Source organism: Phyllobates terribilis, unplaced genomic scaffold, assembly GCF_046119375.1.
Source record: "Phyllobates terribilis strain yellow unplaced genomic scaffold, ASM4611937v1 Scaffold_3__8_contigs__length_932513732, whole genome shotgun sequence".
Lineage (NCBI taxonomy): Eukaryota > Metazoa > Chordata > Amphibia > Anura > Dendrobatidae > Phyllobates > Phyllobates terribilis.
This window is the reverse complement of record NW_027362763.1, coordinates 69,151,672-69,178,084: the sequence shown is the minus strand read 5'-3', so window position 1 is coordinate 69,178,084 and position 26,413 is coordinate 69,151,672. Positions and strand designations below refer to the sequence as shown.

The window sequence follows — 26,413 nt, the reverse complement described above, 5'->3', positions numbered from 1 at the left end:
CGTCCTCTGGTCTTCATCAGATTCTCTCCTACAGTTAGGACTGTCACGCTTCTGCTTCTGATCCAACAATGAGTATGAGGCCAACAAAATTCTGGACTGAAAGAGGATTCTTAGTAATCTCTCCTAGTTGATAGTCTGGAGGGAATATGGTACTGATTAAAGATATTGAGTGTCAAAAAAGGACATAAATGCTACAATCTTACTGAAACAATTTCATGCCATACATCCTCTTTCTACTGTTACTTATTTGGGAGGGCCCTAAGAAGGGAGCTATTGTTACACACCTGTCCAAGGTCCGAGCTCTGCTCCCATGACCCTGATCTTCTGAACTCTTTTGTGCTCCATGTCAGACTTTGCAAGTGGCCTAGGCCTTTTTAAGGCCTGTGTCTTAGTATTAAAACTCTTAGTTTTCCTGAATCTGACTGCGGCCTCCACAGGAAAACTAAGACACAGGAGTGGACCAACACTTGACTACAGAATCAGACTACACACAGTTTGTCTGTAGTCTCTAACCATGGAAATACACAGGTCTACAAAGCAGCTGCATGCACAAGGTAATATGAGGTAATTAATTAAGACAATTTACAATGTTGCTTCACTTTTTATTTTAGATGCATTGGATCAGTTATGTTTCTCACTAGAGATGTGGATTATCTAAGCCCCAATCTATATGGCATCAGACAGGCTAGGGTGGAATTTCTATATAGTTCCCCCTTTATTAACTTTCCAAAGGCCATCATAAGGAGTGTGGACAGGTCATGAAGCAGTATCTTGGTAAAGACTGAAGCTACGGGTCATCACGAAAATAGTAGTCTAGATGTAATAGATGGGGACATAGTCAAGAGGATTAAAATGGGTCTGACCCAGGAGTAAAACAAATAGATTGGGGGGCAGAATGGTTGCTCAGTGGTTAGCACTGAAGCCTTGCAGCGCTGGGGTCCTGGGTTCAAATCTCACCAAGGACAACATCTGCAAGGAGTTTGTATGTTCTCCCTGTGTTTGCGTGGGTTTCCACCTCAGTAAAAAAGGAGCCATAGAGTGTCCGGGAACCTTCCCACACACTTTTCTTAGCCAGGACTGCTTCTCGGCAAGTTTGAACGGTCCCATCAGAGAATCCTCGGGTGGGCCCTGGCTAGATTGTAGATTGTGAGTCCCAATGAGGACAGTGCCAATATTGGCTGTGAAGTGCTGTGGAATTAATGGCGCTATATACGTGAGTAAAATAACTAAAAAAATACCAGGCAGCCTATCCCAAGAGCAAGATAGGAGCGATATCCATGAGCAAGGACATTGAGGTCGTGTTTAGATTGAACAAAAACAAGAGATAGGCAAAAGTTACAAAATTAATCTGCAGACTAGGAGTGACATGGCTCCAATGTTAAAAAATGGTCAGTGGCCCTAGCAAGAGCTGTGGTAGGGAGAAGAACCACAGCCACATCCAAAACATCCATGACTGACAATAGTGTTAATATCTACACTGACCTTCAGTGCCAAAAAAGTTTAACTTTGTGATTTCTGGCCCAAAATATTTACCTATAATACTTTGGTCATGGCCATTTCTTTACTGTTGGATTAGCCATGTTGGCTTTTTATTTCATTCCTTGACTCAAATAGGGTTGGAAGATTAAATGATCCGTCTTGTAGAATGTGTTTTTTTTTTTGCTTCTTATAATAAAATATTATAATATATTATGTATGTATTTAATAAATAATTAAATATGTTATTTATTAAATGTTTTATTTATTCATTCATTATTTTTCATTTTAAAGCTGTACAAAAGTTTTCCCCTACTGATACCCTGCATACCGGGAGCTCACCACAAAATTTTTGCCAACATCAGAGAGTTTAACTCTTTTTTAGAGTCAACATTTACTAAACAGAGGAAGGAACTGGATGTGAATGACCAGCGCAATCTAATCGATGCATACCTAGCCAAGCAGAAAGAGGTATTTCATTGATCGACTAAAGATTAAGATAAAAAAATTACTCAGGATCGGTAGTGGTGTACTCAATACATACCTGTATTCAAGCTTAAACCAATAGTATATGTGCACTCAGTGTCTTTTTCAGGATGATTTTGCCAGAAATCTGCCTGAAAAAGCATCACATAAAATAAGCCTAGTGTACAGCAATGTAAAAATGATCTTGCTGTGCACATGTTCCATCTTATGTGACTTTTCTTTACCTGATTCAGAGTTTGGACAACCTGAAGTGCTTACAATAATAAACATTCTTCAGACGGCTCCGCACTTCACAGCTGCCACAACAACCAGCAAAACTGCCTCAGGAAAATAATAGCTGGCTGCTGCACCGATGTCTTAGTGATGCTGTTTGCACATACCTTTAGATTATTTCCATATGGTGTTTTTTTGTGGCGGTCAAAAAAAAAAATTCCAGTGGAAACCATTTTATGAATCACAACTTCTTTGGGGACTTTTTGCAGAAGGTTTTCATTCCCTGTAGCAGTTTTAAAAATTGTTTTGATGCTTTCCAGAAGACATTTTTTTCCTGAAGTATTGTTTTTCCCAGCCATTTGATTGGACAGTGCTGAGATTGACGCAGATTTCATCAGTAGCTGTTGTATGGAATTGACATACACTTTATATTTTCCCACCAAGCATTTTTCAAAACCTGAAGTGGGAAGAAAACACTCAAAGAAACCTCATATAAACTGCAAAGTGGATTAGCATTGAAATGAAGAGGAGGAGTCTTTCCTGCTGTTTTAAAGTTGTTATTGTGGTGTTTTTGGGAGAATATCGGTGTAATGTTAGTGGATACTCTGGCCTAGGGTTCCTTCCCGTGTACCCGGACATTACAGGAAAATGGGGTTCCTGGCTGGGTCTGTGCTGCTATTATCCTAGGGATACACTTGCAGACTGCATGCTGCTTGATATGGCAGTCCAGGACCCGACAAAGTAGAGATGAATGAGGAAAACCAGAATGCATAAATAAACTTTTCTTTTCTGAACGAAAATATTAAATGTTTATACATTAGATAGAAGGTATGACACTTAAATAATACATCTTCTGCACGATCCAGAGGTAGGAAGTTCATGGTTGCATGTGGTGGTGCATTTCTTCCATTACATGTTACACTAAACAACCAGATCACAATGGGAAAATCTATCTTCCCTTGAGTAGGCTGCTCACCATTAGATATGTCCCTATGACGCTTCACAAGTTTTCTCAACTTTCAATTGATTTCTGCCACATGGCCATTAGTGTGCCACTGCATCTTCAATTTCTCTTAGGATAACATGTGTTCCAGCCTGGCCAGTCTTCTCTATGACCTTCAGGTCTGCCTACACTTCCACTTCTTATCTTTTATAGATAACACTTGCTATAGGCTCCCATTTGCCTAAGTTAAAGGATCCTTCTGCCACTTGATACTTGTTTACTGTAGAACTTGCTATCTGACAATGGTCTCCCTTCTTCACACACAACACCCTTTTCGGTACAGGTCCTCTGGACCATAGTTCCTTCCCTTTTCACCACTTTTCACTAACTAACAGTAACTTAACTCCTCCCACCATGAGATGTCTCCAATAGTTAATCTTGTCCACTTGTTCGGTAAGTGCTTCAGGACTCAAAATAGATAAAACAATATATAGAACATGACAATGCATTATATCACTATAAGATCTTCAAGGGGATTGTCGACTGCTTGTCCACGCTTTTTAGATTAGCTCAAAATATCTTTGTCTGCTAATAGCCTTAGACTCCTCTCATTGGTTTAGCTAGCACAAATTACAGGGTCAGTTTACTTCCACTTCAAGACCTACTTTTTATACATCATCTGCACTAAAGTAATAACTGTATGGCATGATCATCCTTTACAGGAAAAGCAGGAATCCATTCAATATTACAGCAAAGGGAATCTGCTTGCTTTGGTGACAGATCTGTTCATCGCGGGAATTGAATCAACATCAACCACATTGAGATGGGGTCTTTTACTGATGATGAAATATCCAGAAATACAAAGTAAGATGTGAGGCTGCAGAAGTCATCAAGTCAAAGGTTTTTTACAGAACTTTTCCAATTTGTGGAAACCATCCCATTGCAGTCATTTACGACAACATATCAATGTTTGAATTAAGGGTCATTATTAGTATGCTCTCATTTTTGTGTGTTTTGAATTCAATACTTTGAAAAAAACCTGTTAAATACTTTCGTCAAGTAGCTAGAATCGCAAAATAAAGGGGTCTCACTACTGTTAGACTGGGGTTTAGAGATGAGCAAATTTTCTGAAAATGATTTGGACCGATTTGCTGGAATTTGACCAGCAAATTTGATTTGGTTTGGTCCAAATTATTTGCCATGGGGGGTAGTAGGGAGTTAAAAAAAACAGCTTTGTATTCACCTTTCTTTATGAGTAGCTGCCACCACATCACTGGTCCTTTGCTAGTCTTCTTTTTTACCATCACTCCCACCTGTGTGATTGGTCTTGGACAGTCACTAAGGGATACAATGTGATTGGCCTCACACAGTTGCTTGGGCTGAGGAGCCACTTTATGACTTGACTTGGATCAATCACTGATCTAAAATTTGCCTAATCAATGGAATGGAGTGACTTAAAATCAGAAAACCAACAAGGAGGACCAGAGGTGGCTTTGCTGTAGAAGCAGCAAAACTGGGAAGTAAAAGTGAGCATAAAGATTTTATTTTTAAATTATAATATGGCCCTCAAAAGAATCTATGAAAATGGCGAGAGGATGGCTCCCATTTTGCTGGATTTGTGTAAATTGTATCTAAAAAAGTTTGTAAAATCCTAACTTACTGGGATATTCGTAAAAAATGTGAATAGCTATAAATCAATATGCTCACGTCTATGGTTTCTTGAATGTATCCAAGGAAATTGTTTTGAGGTCCTTCATACACTTGTAAAGAACATATGATGATGCTACCATAGTACACATTGAATATATTATCAGTAAGCTCTGATAGGGTATTTGTGCATAATTTCATAAAAAATTAGACCCTAGTGATAAGTAGTGTTGAGCCACCCCCGTAGTGTTCGAGTTCGGTTCGGTTCGTCGAACACCCGTGTGTTCGCCGAACTGTTCGTCGAACTGTTCGTCGAACACCGTTAAAACCAATGGCAGCCAAACAAAAACACATAGAAACACATAGAAATCACCTTCAAAGGTGTCCAAAAGCTGACAAACTGCTCAGAAGACATAACTAACACATGGAAAAGTGACAAGTACATAGAGTCATGCGAAAAGAAAAGAGGTGGAGGAGTAAAAGGAGGGGGAGACACAGATATAGGCATGTCATGCCCTTCTAAAATCCATAAAGTGAGAAGCCGACACGGCCAGTCCGTTCCTGCCCGTGCCACCTCCGTGTCGCCGGGTTTGTGCCAGAGCCGCGGTGGACCCTGACGGCCAGCCACCCTCTCCCAATACTGGTGCCTGTCCGCTTGGGGGTCGAGCCCCCCCGCGGTGGGGGGGACTAACATCTGCAGAAGAAAGACCATCTTCCAGCCAAACTAACATGTCGACTTCTTTTCGTGGACAATGTGATACGATCCCTTTGTTACGGACACGCCCATCGCTACAAATTCCAGATGAGGCACAAAAACAGCAGGTGCTTCAGCGCATATCAAGTGCTCCTTCAAGTGGGCTCTCCTCCACCTCAATTTCAACATCACAAATACTCCTGTCCTCAGAGGTGTCACCCCAATCGCACTTGCTTCCTGACAGCTCCCAAATCTCCAGCTGCCCGTCTGAGTATGGGGTAACACAGATGGTTGAGTCTGCAGAGCTGTTTACTCATACTATAGCCTGGGAAACGGAGGTCTGCTCCAGAGCTTCTGTTAATCCAGATGAGGAAATGATCTGCACTGATGCCCAGAATCTTTATAAGTCGGATCCTGGACCAGATGAAGAAGGTTCTGAGCATAATGTAGACCCTCGTTCCCAAACTGTAACTCCTGTTGGTGGAGACAATGATGAAGACGATGATGAGACTCAAATACCTGATTGGAGCAACAACTTGACTTTTCGGTCAGGGCAGGAAGAGGTTGGCTTTGAGGACGACGGGTGTGATAACACACAGGGTGATGATGACAAGGTTGGAGATCCCACTTACTGTCAACCCACAGTCAGCCAGTCGATGAGGTCACCCGGGCCTTTGCCTGGCCTTGGGGATGTCGCGGTGGTCGGCTCCCTGGCCCGTACCCTGGGGTCACTCTTTAAAAGGGTGGATAATTGTTCATTTTATAAGAGTTCGTGACGCCACCTGTGGTATCTGGTGAGAAGCACCAGCGCTGCAGCAGTCCACTGAGGCTCGTGATAAGGCAGCTCGATGGTATAGCTCCCCACAGGTGGAGCTAGGTCTCAGGGCAGCGTATGCAGGGGGAATGCAGGACTGGCGAGACCCAGCTGGGTCAGAGCAAGAACGGGAATGGACACGGTAGTCACTTCAGTACCTTTTACTGGAGGAAATTCAGGCACATCCCGGAGCACTGTAGGGTGAAGGGTGCATATCAGGATCCTCCCCAATGAGCGGGTGTAGGGCCTCCTGTTTCTTGCCTCTGCGTAGTAAGTTTCTGACCTGCCTGGAGCTAGGCCTAACTTTGTCTCTGTCCTGCGCTGGCTGACCTTGTGGTAGGGCCTTCTCTTGGAGTTCACGTTCCCAGTATGTGGGGCCTAAGCGTCTCCTGGCTCTGTTACGTATCAGCACCTTAGCGATCCTGGGACTTGTAGTTCTCCAGGGATTCCGGTTATGCCTTACTGGGTCATAGAGATCCCGGTAAGCTCGGATCCGGTGTCCGGAAAATGCTTCGTGGTGAGCTGGTTAAGCTCCTCTGCCCCTTATGTACCAACTCGCCACTCGCCTTCGGCTTACTCGGGCCCTCACTAGGCTATACACACTAACGGCAGCTTGCCGCGCTTCACCGATCTTATGGCGCCGGCACACCTTAAGCTCTATCTGGGCTCCCTGAATCTAGCTAGCAGGAGTCTCGTGCTCCACTGCTGAACTATTAACTGAGTTCTCTAGACTAGACTGAGCTCCACTGCAGACTGACCTCTCTTAGGCTTCTCTACTGCAGGAACTCTTCAGAGGAACTGAACTGCCTAGCTCCACCTTCCCTATTTATATCCCTAACGAGCTCCCTCTGCTGGTCTGAGGTGGAAGGTGGAGATGTGTGAATGTTTATGGGGGCCTCTTGTGGAGGATTCCATCAATACACTCTTCTAGGATCTGTGATACCAAGCGCAGCGGGGCGTCACAGATGCTATTGACGACGAGGTTAGGTTGCGCCTTCCTGGACAGAGACGGAGTACTGGAAGCACGTCAATAACTGCATCCTCAACCACAACTCTCCCTCTGACCACAAGTCGTAGTGGCTCTTCAGGTCGCATGGGCTCTAAGCCTTGCATAGCCTGGGCATTTATTCAGATCGATAAGGATGACCCAACTCATGTTATCTGTAATATTTGTCACCAAAAGCTAAGTAGAGGCCAAAAAATCCATAGTTTGAGTACTTCATGCATGTACCGTCACATGGATATGAAGCATAAGTTGCAGTGGGAAGCTCACTGTGCTATAATGCGGCCTAGCAGGCTGGGCCAACCACCGTCTGCCCCATCTTGTGCATCCGCGGCCTCTTCATCCTCTGTGACTGGGGGGACAGCAGTCACACATATTTTTGGACGCAGACCTGCCACCTCTTTACCTGCAACAGCCAGTGTGATTGGCAGGTCGTCAGTTCATTGGGAAGTGGACACACCTGCTGGTGTTGAGCGCTCTCTGACATCGAGAGCACCACCTTTGGATCAAGGCAACCTAACATGTCCGCCTGCATCTTCCTCACAGACCGGCAGTTTGCCGGGGACACCCTACTCAACCCCGTCAAAGCACAACAGCCAGCCCTCGTTCCCTCAGATGTGGACAAGTAAAAGACCATTTCCTCCTAGCCATGAGAAAGCTAAGAGGTTGAATTTCACCATCTGCAAGCTGTTGGCTACAGAAATGCTGCCTTTCCGCCTGGAGGACACAGTGGATTTTCGAGACCTTATGTCCGTCGCAGTGCCCCAGTACCAGATGCCCAGTCGGCACTACTTCTCAAAGAAAGGTGTGCCTGCGCTCCACCAGCATGTCGCACACAACATGACCGCTTCTTTGAGAAACTCTGTGTGTGACAGGGTGCATTTCACCACAGACACTTGGACGAGTAGGCATGGACAGGGGTGTTACATGTCGCTGACTGGGCACTGGGTAACTATGGTGAGAGCAGGACAAGAGGCTGCTGTCCAAGTCTTACCGTCCCCACGAGTTTTGCATCAATCCTCTTTATCTCGAAGTTCCTCCACTGCTTCTGCCTCCTCAACCTCCTCTCGGTCCTCCACCTGCACCCAAAGCCTGTCTGGTAATGCCACCTGCTTTCTAACTGCGCAGAAGGAATCCTGCACACCTCCTTACTATGCTGGCAGCAGGGCTCAACGGCATCAGTGTTTACATTGAAATGTCTGGGAAATGTGAGTCACACAGCTGAGGACTTGTGGTCAGCTCTGGAGACCCAGTTTCATGAATGGTTGTCTCCACTGGACCTGCAACCAGGGAAGGCCATGTGCGACAATGCTGCAAACCTGGGTGCGGCCCTACACCGTGGCAATGTCACACATGTGCCTTGTATGGCTCACGTGTTGAACCTGGCTGTCCATAAATTTTTAGCCCACTATCACGGACTAGATGGCCTTATGCAGAGGGCACGGTCGCTGTGTGCTCACTTCCGCCGTTCGCATCCCGCAGCTCAACGACTTACATCTCTACAGAAGTCGTTGGGCCTGCCAGTTCACCGGCTGAAATGCGATGTGCCGACACGGTGGAATTCAACTCTGCACATGTTGCAGCGACTGTGGCAGCACCGACAAGCCCTGGTGCAATACGTTCTGACGTATAGCCTGGGCCAACGAGATCCAGAGGTGGGGCAAATCACACAGCAGGAGTTGTCTCAGATCAGGGACCTATGAAGTTGACGCGCCCCCTGGGCCGTGGGGTACCCGGAGCCGGGCCGGTAGACGCTGGGGGTTGTAGTCACTGTGGCGGTGACCCGGTCCGTGATCCAGGGCGGTTAATCCAACGGTAATTTGTATATATGGATTTTATAATGTCCGACTACGCCACCTGTGGAGTGCGGCCAAAGGGGCCGCCACTGCGGAACAGTCCTCTGAAGCTGGTGGTTTTGCAGCAATGGTATTATTACTCACCACTGGAAGAGACGGCTTGTATACTTTTTTTGATCAAAAATAGTTCACTAAGTACCCTATATTTATTATGCAACTTTGCTTTACATTTATATATAATTATGGTAGGGTATGAGATATATTTTTGTCTTGCTTCTTTTTTGCTAGTGTGAACATGCCTCTGTTTCTTGTATGTCTGCCATCTTAGACCTCAGTTCACATTGTCTGGTTTTTTGACTTGTTTGCATTCTGTGCAATTTAAGGGTGTGGCATGCCCTTTGTTGAGCTGATTGGTATATATGTAGCTTACCACGGGCCTAGGTGGTCTGGAGTTGGGACCCGGTCCTATTTGTCTACCCTTTTATATGCATTACTTCAACTTTGATATACAGTAAGGTTTTTAATATAGGCAGTATAGGTACCGTCCCAATTTAGGGTCACCTTGCCGCTGGTGGGACGGCTTGTATACTTTTTTTGATCAAAAATAGTTCACTAAGTACCCTATATTTATTATGCAACTTTGCTTTACATTTATATATAATTATGGTAGGGTATGAGATATATTTTTGTCTTGCTTCTTTTTTGCTAGTGTGAACATGCCTCTGTTTCTTGTATGTCTGCCATCTTAGACCTCAGTTCACATTGTCTGGTTTTTTGACTTGTTTGCATTCTGTGCAATTTAAGGGTGTGGCATGCCCTTTGTTGAGCTGATTGGTATATATGTAGCTTACCACGGGCCTAGGTGGTCTGGAGTTGGGACCCGGTCCTATTTGTCTACCCTTTTATATGCATTACTTCAACTTTGATATACAGTAAGGTTTTTAATATAGGCAGTATAGGTACCGTCCCAATTTAGGGTCACCTTGCCGCTGGTGGGACGGCTTGTATACTTTTTTTGATCAAAAATAGTTCACTAAGTACCCTATATTTATTATGCAACTTTGCTTTACATTTATATATAATTATGGTAGGGTATAAGATATATTTTTGTCTTGCTTCTTTTTTGCTAGTGTGAACATGCCTCTGTTTCTTGTATGTCTGCCATCTTAGAACTCAGTTCACATTGTCTGGTTTTTTGACTTGTTTGCATTCTGTGCAATTTAAGGGTGTGGCATGCCCTTTGTTGAGCTGATTGGTATATATGTAGCTTACCACGGGCCTAGGTGGTCTGGAGTTGGGACCCGGTCCTATTTGTCTACCCTTTTATATGCATTACTTCAACTTTGATATACAGTAAGGTTTTTAATATAGGCAGTATAGGTACCGTCCCAATTTAGGGTCACCTTGCCGCTGGTGGGACGGCTTGTATACTTTTTTTGATCAAAAATAGTTCACTAAGTACCCTATATTTATTATGCAACTTTGCTTTACATTTATATATAATTATGGTAGGGTATGAGATATATTTTTGTCTTGCTTCTTTTTTGCTAGTGTGAATGACGCGCCCCTGGGCCTGTGTCGCGCTGCGTTGCGCACGCGGGAGCTTACCCGGAGCCGGATCTGTTTAGGGTTGTAGTCTCGTGGCGGTGACCCGGTCCGTGCCCAGGGAGTCAAACTGGACGGCAGTCTGTTAGCGGTAGAAAATGGTTGATGACTACGCCACCCGTTGAATGCAGCCAGGGGGCTGCTGCTGCAGGGCAGACCGCTGAGGCCGGTGGAAGGATGGTGCAGCGTGATAGTATAACCCCCAACGGGAGGGGTATGGCCTCAGGGCAGCCGACGTGGATGATGGGGGTAGCAGGAACCACTCAGAGACGGTATGGTAGCGTTCAGGGTCTTTACTGGTAACAACGATAGACCCTCCCGGAGTACTTGCTAGCGAACGGGGCCTGGTCAGTCCTTGAGCAGATGGGATCTCCCCTGGCCAGGCGTAGTTGTAGGCCTCCCAAGCTGACTGTACTCTTCTGGCTACCTTGCTAGAAGCTGATGTAAGTAGCCCACGTCCCTGAGTGTACCGTGTGGTGCTCACCCGTATGGCCGGTGACTCGGGGCCTTCTAATGGCTTCCGCTCCACGATGGCGGTGCTGGTCCCACGCATGTGACCGGGCCTTCGGGCTTCTGGGCCAGGGGACCTGAAATCCCCTGCCTGACGGATTCTGCTGCTGGGTAGAAGTTAGTCCCCACAGCCTCGGACTCCGGGTCCGGTAAAGAATCTTCTTAGTCAGGGCGAGCTCTTTAGCTGTCAGCCCCTGACTCCTTGTGACTCTGCTGCTTCCTATGCTGCTCTTGTCTCCACTCTCCTTGTCTGACTCACCCTGCCTCAGCCCCGGGTTTATACAGGGGAAGTTCTTCCCCTCCCAAGACTGGGCAGGAGGTGTGGCATGCACAGGATCCCTGACCAAAGGACCTCCCACCTGCTCTCAGACATAACATTACATTACTGTGGAAAACCAGACCCCTGGGGTGCCACATTCCCCCCTAGTGAAATTTAGTACTCCGGGACTAAACACATTTAGAAAAACATAACAAGGCAAAAACATTAATAATACAATAAGAAAACATATAAAGATGGTTACGGCGTGTCCGCAACCGGGTGCAGTCTCTGAAGAAAGCAAGGTGTCCATTTCACCAACACAGGGAGACGTAACCAGGTAGGGGTCTGTCCTACCCCGAGTCCTTAACAGTCTCTAGTCCATCCTGGGTTACGCTCCAACTATATACAAGGATTCCCGGTAAATCCACCGAAGACTCCTAAAAACAACTAGAAACACAAAATTACACACAAGCAACAATAAACAGGTAAACATTGTAAAACAACTTAAACATTTAGATCCTCCAACGTGCGGGTAACTGGCCTCTAGTGGCCCTAGTGGACCTACGGAGCTGACTGTCTGGCCCTGAACTACAGGGTGTAGGAGCTGTCAAGGGTAAACTGGGCAGCTGTCTACCGGCTCTTTGTCTCACTAGGGGTACGGCAGGCTCACTATAAGCAGAGGGTGGATTCTCCTGTTCCGCTTGGGTGGAGTCTTCTGCCTCCTGGACCGGCTGCTCTTCCAGCTCTACCCGTTGCTCCGTAGGTTCTTGGGATGATGGTTGGAGGAAGGTGAGTACGGGTACCACAACTGCACCATTGACTTGAGTCCAAGACCGAGGGAAGTCCCCGAGCACGGTACTAACCATATCTTCCCTTTCTTCCACGGGTCGATGGTCTTCCTGTTCCTCCTCAGGGTTCCTCAGTTGTTCGGGGCACTTCTTCAGGTGGTCCCGGGATACAATGGCTGTGGTTTCCCCTCCGTCTTTACTGATGGTACAGACCTTCGGGTTCTCGTGGCTTGAGGGCAGTACGGTGTACGGGTCCTTCTCCCACTGGTCGTCCAACTTGTGGAGCCGTCTCTTCCTCTTCAAGACCTGCTCTCCGGGTACCAGGGGAACAGCGGGAGCATACTGGTTGTAAGTCTTCTCTTGTCTTTCCCTAGCCTGACAGAGACTTCGCTCCACGCTCTCCTGTACTTTCCGGTACTGCTGCTGCCTCTCTGTGTCCCAGTCCGTTTCTGGTGAAGTGTCCTCGGGCGTCAGGACTCCCATTTCCAGGTCAACAGGTAACTTACCAGGTCTTGCCCTCATTAGGTAAGCCGGGGTACAGTTGGTGGAACCTACCGGGATGTGGTTGTATAGGTCCACCAGATCGGGCAACTTCTCAGGCCACAGACTGCGTTCTTCCAGGGGCAACGTTTTTAGAAGATCCATTACCACCTGGTTCATTTTCTCACAAAGTCCATTAGTTTGCGGATGGTAGGGTGTCGTCCTTATCTTCCGGCAGCCATACAGATTGCAGAATTCCTGGAAGACCTCCGCTTCAAAGGCAGGTCCCTGGTCCGTCAGCACTTGGTCCGGGTACCCGTGTGGACGGCAAAAGTGCTGCTGGAAGGCTCTAGCTGCTGTTCGAGCCGTTAAGTCCTTGACGGGGACGACAACCAGAAACCGGGAGTAATGATCCACGATGGTTAACGCGTAGACGTAGCCACTTCTGCTGGGGGTCAGTTTTACATGATCCAAGGCTACCAGTTCCAACGGTTGCCGGGTGACGATGGACTGCAGGGGAGTCTTCTGGCTGGCCCGGTCCTTCCTTCTCAGATTGCACGGGCCACAGTCTCTGCACCACTTCTCGATGGTTCCCCTCATGCCTACCCAGTGGAACCGCTCGCGCAGCAGGAACTCCAGCTTTTTCCACCCGAAGTGTCCAGCTCCGTCGTGGTATGCCTCCATCACCATGGCTGCGTCTCTTCGTGGCACCACTACTTGCCAGAGTAGTTCATGCGTCCTGGAGTTAACCATTCTGCGGCACAACTTCCCCTTGTAAAGGAACAGTCGACTCTTCTCTGCCCATAGTTGTTTGGCTTCCTCTGGAGCGTCTGATTCCAGGCTAGCCTCCGGGCGAGTCAGCATCTCCTTCACCAGTCGGACGGCAGGGTCGCTGTCTTGCGTTTCCGCCCAGTTGTAGTGAGGTAAGGGGTTCAACGTAGCAGCCTGCTTACTCCTTACCCGGTGGGAATACTGGATAGTCCCATGACGGTGGAACGCAGGGAGTTCAACTTCTTCCAGTCCCTCCGGATCTTCTCCTCCGTCCGGCAGGTTGGGCATCCTGGACAGGGCGTCCGCGTTGGTATTGGAGCGCCCTGCCCGGTATTTAATTGTGAACTCGTAGTTGGACAGACGGGCCATCCACCTCTGCTCCAGGGCACCGAGTCTTGCCGTGTCCAGGTGTGTCAGCGGGTTGTTATCCGTGTATACGGTGAACCGGGAAGAAGCGAGGTAATGCCTAAAGCGCTCGGTGACTGCCCATACCACGGCCAGGAACTCCAGCTTAAATGAGCTGTAATTTTCGGGGTTCCTTTCGGTGGGTCGCAGTTTTCGGCTGGCATAGGAGATTACTCGTTCTCTCCCCTGCTGAATCTGGGACAGTACGGCTCCTAGCCCGATGTTACTGGCGTCGGTGTAGAGGATGAAGGGCTGGCTATAGTCCGGGTACGCCAAGATTTCATCCCCCGTGAGGGCCATCTTCAGCTGGCGGAAGGACTCTTCTTCTAGCTTTTCCCATTTGAAGGGCGGCTTCTGGTTCTTGGCCTTCCGGGACTGGCCTATCAGGAGGTCCTGCATAGGTGCTGCCTTTTTGGTGAAACCGGGAATAAACCTTCGGTAGTAGCCTACCAACCCTAGGAACTGCCGCACTTCTTTTACGCTGGAGGGGCTTGGCCATCCCTTAATTGCGGTGATCTTATCGGGGTCGGGAGCCACTCCGTCAGCGCTCACCACGTGTCCCAGGTATTGCACCTTTGGTTTCAGGAGGTGACACTTGGAGGGTTTCACCTTTAGGCCGTAACTCGCCAGAGCTTCGAACACCTCCGCCAGGTGTTTCAGGTGGTCCTCATAAGTTTTGGAGTATACGATGACATCGTCCAGGTACAACAGGACCGTCTCGAAGTTTCTGTGGCCCAGACAGCACTCCATTAATCGTTGGAAGGTTCCTGGGGCGTTGCAGAGTCCGAACGGCATGCAGGTGAACTCGCTAAGTCCCATCGGGGTGGTGAATGCGGTCTTCTCCCGGTCCGCCTCTGCTACAGGAACCTGCCAGTACCCGCTAGTGAGATCCAAGGTAGAGAAGAAGTTAGCAGATCTTAAAGCAGCCAATGACTCCTCTATCCTTGGTAAGGGGTACGCATCCTTGTGTGTGATACGGTTGATTTTCCGGTAATCTACACACATCCTCATGGTGTTGTCTTTCTTTTTGACTAAAACTAGTGGGGCTGCCCAGGGGCTACAGCTATCCCGGATTACCCCAGCCTCCTTCATGTCTCTAAGCATCCCCTTGGCGTGTTGGTAATGTGCAGGGGGTACGGGTCGATACCTCTCTTTTATGGGAGGATGATCTCCCGTGGGGATGCGGTGTTCTACCCCCTTGACTCGCCCGAAGTCTAACGGGTGTTTACTAAACACTCTCTCATACTCTTGAACCACCCGATAGACTCCTTGTTTCTGGTGTGAGGGAGTGGAGTCAGTACCCAGATGTAGTTGCTGACACCAGTCCTCCATGTCTTTCTTAGAGCCGTTACCTTCCTCCGGGTGAGATGGAGGCAAGGGTTCCACAGATTGTATAGAATTTTGATTAGTGGTATATAATTTGGCTAGCGTGGCATACCGGGGCAGGTACACTTCCCTCTCCCCGATATTTATTATGCGAACGGGCACCCTCCCATGGCGTACATTGACCACCCCCCGTGCTGTCAAAATGGTGGGCCTACTGTCTGAGTAAACTGGTTCTACCATTGCCTGGTAATCTCTACCTCTCAGACCAATAGCTGCCCGGCACCAAATCATCATTTCACTTTTTGGGGGCATGGCAATAGGAAAAGGGTCACACATTCTTACGCTACCAATCTCACCGCCGGAGAGTTCCACTTGTTGCCGTTGCATCAGTGCCCGGATCTCTTTCTGGAGCACCCGCTGCTCGCCGGAGCTGGCATTCTTGGCAACCTGCTGTAAAAGGAAAATCACCTCTGCAAGACAATTTTCAATTACATTAGTTCCTAGAGTTATTTTTGGGTGACTCTCATGTTTGTCAATATCTACAATGATCAGTCCCTGTGCGGCCAGTTCGACTCTACCAATTTTGATGGTCACCTCTTTAAATCCGATCTGTGGCACGGGCTGACCATTGCTGGCGATGATACTCAAGTCGTCGTCAGGGTAGCGGGTAATATCCGAGTCATTCCAGTACTGCTTGAAGAGCACGTACGGGATGGTGGTGACCTGTGACCCGGTGTCCAGTAGGGCACTCATGGGAATGCCATCCAGTACCACAGGCAAGACTGGACGTCCTCCCACATATCTGTCGCGCCAGTTCGATGGGCCTGGTGATCTTTTTCCTGGGGGTTGGCCCTCTACCCCAGGTTGTGCCCGTTTAAAGAACAGTACCTTTCCATATGTCCGGGTTGATTGCAGCGGCGGCAGATGGGTCGTCCGTCCTCGCTGTATCGGTCACTGGGTCTTCCTCTGGCCGGTGGGGTCCTCCTTGGTCGACGCCACGGGATGTCCTCCGGTCCGGATGCCAGCTGGATCTTCCCTGGAGTGGAAACCTGTAAAGACTGCACAGTTCGGGTTAGCGCAGCAACGCTTTTAGCTAGCTCTTGGACCTGATGGTGTAGGTCTGGAGCCGGGTCATTGTCCAAAGCCTGCGCATCAGCTCCCACAGGCCCTGCTGACAAGGGCGCCGCCTCCTGGTAGTAAGTGGTAGTGGGGCGTCTGTGGGTCACAACGCCACCTGGTGCCGGTTCTCGGAGCACCCGGATGGCTCTGTCCTTGAACTGTGCAAATTCTAGATGAGGGTCCTGTAAGGCCATTGCCCGCAACTGGGTGCGGTGGGCATTGCAATATAAACCCTCTATAAATTGTTCGGTCAACAGCCTGTCCTCGTTTCCCACTCCATTAGGGTCGGTCTGCTTAATGGCCCTCAGGGCCTCTTGTAGGTTGAGTGCATAGTCCCTTATACTCTCATGCGCTCGCTGCTTGCACCCGTAGAATCTAAGTTTAATCTCGGCTGAGGTGCGGGTATCAAAGGTGTCCTTCAGCCGGGTTAGTATCCCTGCGACAGTCTTCCTCCCAGGTGGCCAGGATTTTACTTCCCTTTTGGCTGCCCCAGTTAGTTGGGCCACCAGGATGCTCACTTTTTGCTCTTCTGTGAGGGGGTACACCTGGAAGAGGCTATCCAGCTTTTCTCTAAAGTCATGCAGGGTATGTGACTCCCCTGAGTACTGGGGTAGCCAAGCTGCTCCCGGGATATAGGGCATGGTGAAGGGCATAACTGCAACAGCGGTAGCGCTGGCGGGGGTTGAGGCAGTGGAGCTCTCCTCCGTATCCGACATCTTCCTCCCCCCTAGTGGACCGTGGCCTACCTTGCGATGATCCTGTTCCGTAGGCCGCGGCTCCGCAGTGGATCGTCAGGGTTGAGGACCTTCCGTCGCGCTCCTGTGACGTCGGCGTCTGCTGGGCTCCTTCCAGGACCTTACGCAACGTCCGGACGTGAGGCGGGGCTTCAGTTCTCGCGCGCTTTCGGAGTCCACGCCCCTCTTCTTCCCGCGCGGCGTCCTCAAGATGGCGTCCAATGGCGGGAAAACTCCACGGATGGCGGGAAGAAGGCTGAAGATGGCGCCGGATGGCGGGAAACTTCACCGATGGCGGGAAGAAGGCTGAAGATGGCGCCGGATGGCGGGAATCTTCACCGATGGCGGGAATCTTCACCACTGGTAAGTTTGAACAGTCTTTGCTTTTCAGGCACGCAGTACCCGGTGGTTGCGGGCACGTGATCCTGCCGACTACGCCAAAGTTGACGCGCCCCTGGGCCTGTGTCGCGCTGCGTTGCGCACGCGGGAGCTTACCCGGAGCCGGATCTGTTTAGGGTTGTAGTCTCGTGGCGGTGACCCGGTCCGTGCCCAGGGAGTCAAACTGGACGGCAGTCTGTTAGCGGTAGAAAATGGTTGATGACTACGCCACCCGTTGAATGCAGCCAGGGGGCTGCTGCTGCAGGGCAGACCGCTGAGGCCGGTGGAAGGATGGTGCAGCGTGATAGTATAACCCCCAACGGGAGGGGTATGGCCTCAGGGCAGCCGACGTGGATGATGGGGGTAGCAGGAACCACTCAGAGACGGTATGGTAGCGTTCAGGGTCTTTACTGGTAACAACGATAGACCCTCCCGGAGTACTTGCTAGCGAACGGGGCCTGGTCAGTCCTTGAGCAGATGGGATCTCCCCTGGCCAGGCGTAGTTGTAGGCCTCCCAAGCTGACTGTACTCTTCTGGCTACCTTGCTAGAAGCTGATGTAAGTAGCCCACGTCCCTGAGTGTACCGTGTGGTGCTCACCCGTATGGCCGGTGACTCGGGGCCTTCTAATGGCTTCCGCTCCACGATGGCGGTGCTGGTCCCACGCATGTGACCGGGCCTTCGGGCTTCTGGGCCAGGGGACCTGAAATCCCCTGCCTGACGGATTCTGCTGCTGGGTAGAAGTTAGTCCCCACAGCCTCGGACTCCGGGTCCGGTAAAGAATCTTCTTAGTCAGGGCGAGCTCTTTAGCTGTCAGCCCCTGACTCCTTGTGACTCTGCTGCTTCCTATGCTGCTCTTGTCTCCACTCTCCTTGTCTGACTCACCCTGCCTCAGCCCCGGGTTTATACAGGGGAAGTTCTTCCCCTCCCAAGACTGGGCAGGAGGTGTGGCATGCACAGGATCCCTGACCAAAGGACCTCCCACCTGCTCTCAGACATAACATTACATTACTGTGGAAAACCAGACCCCTGGGGTGCCACATGAACATGCCTCTGTTTCTTGTATGTCTGCCATCTTAGACCTCAGTTCACATTGTCTGTTTTTTTGACTTGTTTGCATTCTGTGCAATTTAAGGGTGTGGCATGCCCTTTGTTGAGCTGATTGGTATATATGTAGCTTACCACGGGCCTAGGTGGTCTGGAGTTGGGACCCGGTCCTATTTGTCTACCCTTTTATATGCATTACTTCAACTTTGATATACAGTAAGGTTTTTAATATAGGCAGTATAGGTACCGTCCCAATTTAGGGTCACCTTGCCGCTGGTGGGACGGCTTGTATACTTTTTTTGATCAAAAATAGTTCACTAAGTACCCTATATTTATTATGCAACTTTGCTTTACATTTCTATATAATTATGGTAGGGTATGAGATATATTTTTGTCTTGCTTCTTTTTTACCCCTGGAAGAGTGTAGCATCAGGGCAATGTGGGTGGATGATGGTGGTTGTAGTGCAGGGAGTCAGTAATGAACACAGAGTCCGTGTGATGCAGTCCCAAGATCTTTACTCACAGTTGTTGCAGTCCAGATTACAGGTACCAGAGCAATCTCACCCGTCTTGCTGTGCATACTCAGTGAGGGGCTCAGTCCACCCCCAGATAGCTCCGGAGTACTTAGCAGGACCCCCTTCTGTGTGTCCTTTCTCTGGCCTTCTCCTTGCATCTCACACCCAGTGACACTTCTATCCGGTATGCTCGGGCCTTTGCGGGCGACTTGTGTTCCGTCCCCTGGGTCCTATGTGGCTACCTTCTTAGTGAGACTGGTGTGGACTTTTGCCTGCAGTACATGAAATGCTGCAGCCTCCGGTTTCTAGTTGAGCCTTGCTGTATCTCCTCTAGTTGAGGGACCGGTTCCCCTTATCTGGCCTGACCCCTCTACCTCCTGGTAGCAGCGGGAGTACAGGTGGCCTTCTGCACGGCCCGTAGCCCTAGGGTTCCTTCGGTTCCTGGAGCCTTCCTGCTCCCACTCCTCTCTTCTCTCCTTCAGTCCTGGGCCTCCCAAGCTAGGCCCGCCTCCGGAGCAGAGCTCATGCAGAGCCTCTGCTCCTGTCACTTTTCCTCCTCTGACTGGCTTGCTCTTTCTAAGATGGCTTCCTATTTATACTCTCCCTGTCATGTGCTCCCCTAAGCTGCTCCCCTAAGCACCCACTACATAGGACCCTCCCACCAGCTAGGGACCTGGGACTGTGCTCTCCCTTAGGAGCAATCTCGCCTTACCCCCACAGCCGGTATGTGTTGGATGCAGGTGTTAGGGTCCTGAGCCATATGCCTTCCTTACCTGAGGGTGAGATACCACACCTCTGGGTGAGATGCAGTAACTCTGTGGCGACTGAACCCTCAGGGGCGTCACACACCCTTCTGCACAGTTTTGAAATGGCGACGAAGATGTTTAGTGCTGACGACGATGCCATTATCAGCATGACTATTCCGGTGATTTACATGCTGGAGCACACATTAAACAGAATTCAGAGTCAGGTGGTGGGACAAGAGGAGGTGGAGGAAGTACAGGAGGAGTCATATGCGGACGGGATAACATCTCCAAGGTCCAGACGGTTGGCAGCACCAAGGCGGCAGGCATGGGAGGGTGGGGGAGAGGGATTAACCAGGGCGCATGGTAGCAGCCAAACTGTTGAGGAAGGTGCAGGAGCCAAGGAAGAAGTGGAGGATGAACTGGCGATGGGCATGGAAGACTCTTCAGATGAGGGAGACCTTGATCACATTTCTGTTGTGCGAGGTTGGGGGGAGAGGGCAGAGGAAGGAAGCATGATTATTACCTCGCTACCAACACAACAAGGACTTGGTCCTCCTGGATGCGCAAGACACATGAGTGCCTTCTTGCTGCACTACCTGCAACATGACCCTCAGATTGCAGAATTCGAAGTAATCCCAACTACTGGGTTGCCAAACTCTTAGATCCCCAGTACAAAAGTAAATTTGCCGAAATAATTCCTGCCATAAAAAGGGATTGACGCATGCAGGAGTATCTGCAGACGCTGTTGCAGAATCTTACATGTGCTTTTCCACAAAACACCAGTGGTGCACGTAGTGAATCTCACAGTTCTAACTTGCCAACCGTGGGACTGTCGAGTCTTCATCACTCAAACCGTAACAGTAACACAGTATCTGCTGGTAACAGCAATTTTGTGGAATCGTTTCACCACTTTTTTAGACCATCCTTTGCAAGGCCACAGGAGACAAGAAGTCTGACACATAGTCAATGCCTAGAGAGGATGGTGCAGGAGTATCTCCAAGTGAACATCGAAGCCATGACTGTGTCACTGGACCCTTGCTCATTTTGGTATTCCAATCTGGAAAAATGGCCGGAGCTCGCCACTCATGCCTTGGAGATCTTGTCATGCCCTGCAGCCAGTGTTCTCTCTGAACGTGTGTTCAGCGCTGCTGATGGTGTGATGACAGATAAGCGCACGCGGCTGTCCACTGAGAATGTAGACAGACTCACGTTCATAAAGATGAACAAATCATGGATTCGCAAGGACTTTTCTAACCCTGTGTTATCCTTGGGAGACTAAAAGCTTGAGGATTTGGTAATATCACCTCACCAACCGTTTTAAGCAACTGTGGGGCAATTGATGCCACTTAACACTAGAACGCATGACCATAAAAATCTACACTTTCATATACCTGGGGCCTTTTAGGCCCGTGTGCAAATAACATGGAATAACTCAAACTCAAATGACAAACAACTATATACATGAAGAATACCTAGAGTTTCAAAATTCTAACTAAAGTAATCTTGCTGAAAATAGAAAACAATTAAAAGGGCGGGACAGCGAGGCGCCAGGTATGCGTTCTAGGGTTAAGTGGTGTCTGTGCCACAATTTTGGGAAAAAATGGAGACTCTTTTTGGAGTCCCCTTGCTGTGTCTTACGTGACGTTGGCATTGTCAATTCCAGGTGGGTTGGGTCGCTCCCCCCCCCTTTTAACTGTAAGAAACTACATACACTGTGGCTTGGGGTAACACAGATGGTTGAGTCTGAAGAGCTGTTTACTCAGAGGTCTGCTCCAAATCTTCAGTGTCTGCTAGTCAGCATAGAATTTTTAACTGCATCTAGCCTAGGCAATACTTTGGGCGTAGTAGCCCAGCTGCAAAGCAAGCTGCACCGCCTGTGTATCTAATAAGAATTTTTAAATGTATCTAGCCTAGGCAGACTGTGGGGACCCCCAACCAAACCCAGACGCTCAGCCCCCCTACCGCCCCCCTTTCCTTGACAATACAATAATGTAACTCTTACAACTGGATGGGTGAGGATCGGTCACAGCTTTATTAACTCTTTATACTCATTCCATTAGAAAGGCATTTTATTTCTAAAATAATTCAGCTTGTTGCAGCATGCCCTGGGTCTCCACTCCGGCAACTTGGCCAACAAGTGTAACTCTCCAACATGTCCTTTCTATTTCCAGGCCACGGAGGATCCTGCGTACTCGTATGCAGGACTCTGACCCCCACCCATCACTCTTAACGCTTGTTCCTCTCCGTCCTGGAGTCCTGACAGGAATATGTCCAGTCCAATATCCATTAAGTGAACACCGTCGGGCCGTATGAGGCCTGCTTTATCTCCTTCCAGTTGTCGGTGTCGTACCACTACACCGCCTCTGTCTCTTCTAAATTTTGCCATCCGAATATTTATTACCCGCCTTGTCCGTTCGATGGCCGTGATGTCTCGTGCACCTTGCCATACCGCTATCGGCACAATCTCTGACCATACTATAGCTAGTTTTGTGAAAAATTCTCTGAAGCGCTCAGTGTCTAGTTTCATTATTGCCATTAGTTATGCGCTCTTGTGATGACCTAGGTTGTTTCCCCCAGCCTGTATAACTAAGATGACCGGACATCTTGCGTCTCTCCCTACCTTGATTACCTCCATTAGTACCTGTGGCCATAGCAGGCCTCTAATACCTCTCCAGTTGAAATATGTGTTATGAAACTCTAATTTCCTCCCGCCTGGGCGGACTTTCGCCCGTTAATCTGACCATTATATATACGAGTGGCCTATCACCTACACTGTTGGCTTAGCGTCACCTGTAAAAGAAACAAACCACGTTAGGATAACAAGTCTGGTCTTATGTATCTTGCCAAACACGTGGATCGCCATCTCCATATCCTCTGAACTTCCGTTTCTGACAGTCCTGCTCTTGCTGCTTCCGTGGCCGCGCCTAAGCGGAATGAGTGTGTCCCGTAATCTTTGGGGTGGTTCCCTGCCGATGTTATGCATTTATTAAATATATCTTGGAACTGGTATCTTGATAATGGCGTCCCATCAATGTGTGATAGGAAGAAATTACTTTGTGATCTGATGGTTAGATATGTTTTTACTATTGTTACCCGACTCAGTGTACCGTTTGTGGGTTGTAGAAGTACCCAAGTGCCCCTGCCCGCTGGAACCATTTTTGATTTGTGTATGCGTAGACGTATTGCATTATTGGCTATGACTACGTCCTGGTGTAATAAGCCTCCACTGGTGCTAATTTTGGATTGAGGGACTAATTCGCTTATGCATAGCGCCCCGAAGAAGGCGATCACAAATGCAGTAGACAGTAGTGTTGCTTCAAATTGTGAGTGTCATGTTAATGGTGTTAGGGATATGATGTGAGAAATCAGTTTTAGTGACACGGGACGGGACGTCTACACTCCTGACTTGGCTGACCCCTTTTCCACCCTTTTATGGATTGTCTGATGATGAATCTTTGTCACATCTCCCCAATTCAGTAGTTGGAAGTGAAATGCTACTCCGGTTAGACACCGCTGCGCTGACACCCCTGACATGCCCCTCATCATTAGCTGGTGGAGAAATTCTATGATGACTTGTGATCTGGCTTGTTCACATTTGTCAACCCGTCTGCCTGCTACTAGTCGTGTCCACTCTTCCCATGCCTTACCGTATGCTTGCCAAGTCGATGGGGCAACTGACGCTCTGATTAATGGCATCAACTATTCGCCACTAGATCCCATAGGGAAGGTGGGCAACTGTTGTCCCGATGGGTGGGCGTTGTGGAAGAGCTCTGTGAAAATCTGCCAATTGAATTGTTATAAAGCATTAGCAGCAGCTTTAGACCCCTCAGCATAGTGGCTAGCGCGGACCCATACATTGTGTTTTAGGCACAGGAATGCTAGCCTGGGTAGTAGGTCTAGCACTGGGAGAGACAATGATGTCATCTTATTAATTCAGTGCGCTAGGCTGGTGTTTTTTGTTATGAAGCGTATATTTTTGTAAGCCAGGAGCGCGCCCCATATTTCTGTTGCTACCACTATTGGGAAGAAAAATTATTTTCAGGGCTAGATGCAGCTAAAAATTATTATTAATTGAAAAGCTGGTGGAGCTTGGTATAGATGGCCTAATACAATGAGACCCACACACTGCTAGAAGGCCAAATATTTTTCAGAGTTAGATGCAGAAAAAAATAATATTCAGTTTGCAACCTGATGGAGGTCAGTATAGATGGACTAATAGAACAAGTCCCACACACTGCTAGAAGGCCAAATATTTTTTCATAGCTAGATGCAGACAAAAAATTATTTTGAATTTGCAACCTGATGGAGGTCAGTATAGATGGACTAATAGAACAAGTCCCACACACTGCTAGAAATCCAAATATTTTTTCAGAGCTAGATGCAGAAAAATATTATATTCAATTTGCAACCTGATGGAGGTCAGTATAGATGGACTAATAGAACAAGGCCCACACACAGCTAGAAGCCCAAATATTTTTTCAGAGGTAGATGCAGAAAAAAATTATTTTGAATTTGCAACCTGATGGAGGTCAGTATAGATGGACTAATAGAACAAGTCCTACACACTGCTAGATGGCCAAATATTTTTTCAGAGCTAGATGCAGAAAAATATTATATTCAATTTGCAACCTGATGGAGGTCAGTATAGATGGACTAATAGAACATGTCCCACACACAGCTAGAAGCCCAAATATTTTTTCAGAGAAAAAATATTATTTTATTAATATTATTATTATAATATGCAGAAAAAAATTATATTCAGTTTGCAACCTGATGGAGGTCAGTATAAATGGACTAATAGAACAAGTCCCACACACTGCTAGAAGGCCAAATATTTTTTCAGAGCTAGATGCAGATAAAAATTATTTTTAATTTGCAACCTGATGGAGGTCAGTATAGATGGACTAATAGAACAAGTCCCACACACTGCTAGAAGGCCAAATATTTTTTCAGAGCTAGATGCAGATAAAAATTATTTTTAATTTGCAACCTGATGGAGGTCAGTATAGATGGACTAATAGAACAAGTCCCACACACTGCTAGAAGGCCAAATATTTTTTCAGAGCTACATGCAGACAAAAAATTATTTTGAATTTGCAACCTGATGGAGGTCAGTATAGATGGACTAATAGAACAATCCCACACACAGCTAGAAGCCCAAATATATTTTCAGAGGTAGATGCAGAAAAAAATTATATTCAGTTTGCAACCTGATGGAGGTCAGTATAGATGGACTAAAAGAACAAGTCCCACACACAGCTAGAAGCCCAAATATTTTTTCAGAGCTAGATGCAGAAAAAAATGATATTCAATTTGCAACCTTATGGAGGTCAGTATAGATGGACTAATAGAACAAGTCCCACACACTGCTAGAAGGCCAAATATTTTTTCAGAGCTAGATGCAGAAAAATATTATATTCAACTTGCAACCTGATGGAGGTCAGTATAGATGGACTAATAGAACAAGTCCCACACACAGCTAGAAGGCCAAATATTTTTTCAGAGCTAGATGCAGACAAACAATTATTTTGAATTTGCAACCTGATGGAGGTCAGTATAGATGGACTAATAGAACAAGTCCCACACACTGCTAGAAGGCCAAATATTTTTTCAGAGCTAGATGCAGAAAAATATTATATTAAATTTTCAACCTGATGGAGGTCAGTATAGATGCACTAATAGAACAAGTCCCACACACAGCTAGAAGCCCAAATATTTTTTCAGAGGTAGATGCAGAAAAAAATTATATTCAGTTTGCAACCTGATGGAGGTCAGTATAAATGGACTAATAGAACAAGTCCCACACACTGCTAGAAGGCCAAATATTTTTTCAGAGCTAGATGAAGATAAAAATTATTTTTAATTTGCAACCTCATGGAGGTCAGTATGGATGGACTAATAGAACAAGTCCCACACACTGCTAGAAAGCCAAATATTTTTTCAGAGCTAGATGCCGAAAAATATTATATTCAATTTGCAATCTGATGGAGGTCAGTATAGATGGACTAATAGAACAAGTCCCACACACTGCTAGAAGGCCAAATATTTTTTCATAATTAGATGCAGACAAAAAATTATTTAGAATTTGCAACCTGATGGAGGTCAGTATAGATGGACTAATAGAACAAGTCCCACACACTGCTAGAAGGCCAAATATTTTTTCAGAGCTAGATGCAGACAAACAATTATTTTGAATTTGCAACCTGATGGAGGTCAGTATAGATGGACTAATAGAACAAGTCCCACACACTGCTAGAAGGCCAAATATTTTTTCAGAGCTAGATGCAGAAAAATATTATATTAAATTTGCAACCTGATGGAGGTCAGTATAGATGCACTAATAGAACAAGTCCCACACACAGCTAGAAGCCCAAATATTTTTTCAGAGGTAGATGCAGAAAAAAATTATATTCAGTTTGCAACCTGATGGAGGTCAGTATAAATGGACTAATAGAACAAGTCCCAAACACTGCTAGAAGGCCAAATATTTTTTCAGAGCTAGATGCAGATAAAAATTATTTTTAATTTGCAACCTGATGGACGTCAGTATAGATGGACTAATAGAACAAGTCCCACACACTGCTAGAAGGCCAAATATTTTTTCAGAGATAGATGCAGAAAAATATTATATTCAATTTGCAACCTGATGGAGGTCAGTAT

General features: G+C 47.5%; 1 protein-coding gene and 1 long non-coding RNA gene across 3 annotated transcripts in view; one reads left to right on the top strand and one right to left on the bottom strand.

Moving 5' to 3' along the window:
- Nucleotides 1-26,413, top strand: part of LOC141258828 (cytochrome P450 2B11-like) — an 83,452-nt gene that overhangs the window by 35,813 nt on the left and 21,226 nt on the right. The window contains exons 5-6 of the mRNA XM_073673994.1: nucleotides 1,771-1,947; nucleotides 3,841-3,982. Coding sequence (XP_073530095.1) covers nucleotides 1,771-1,947; nucleotides 3,841-3,982 — 319 coding nt within the window. The remainder of the gene's footprint in view (nucleotides 1-1,770; nucleotides 1,948-3,840; nucleotides 3,983-26,413) is intronic.
- LOC141258830 (uncharacterized) overlaps nucleotides 1-26,413 on the bottom strand; it is a 153,384-nt gene that overhangs the window by 122,310 nt on the left and 4,661 nt on the right. The window lies entirely within an intron of this gene.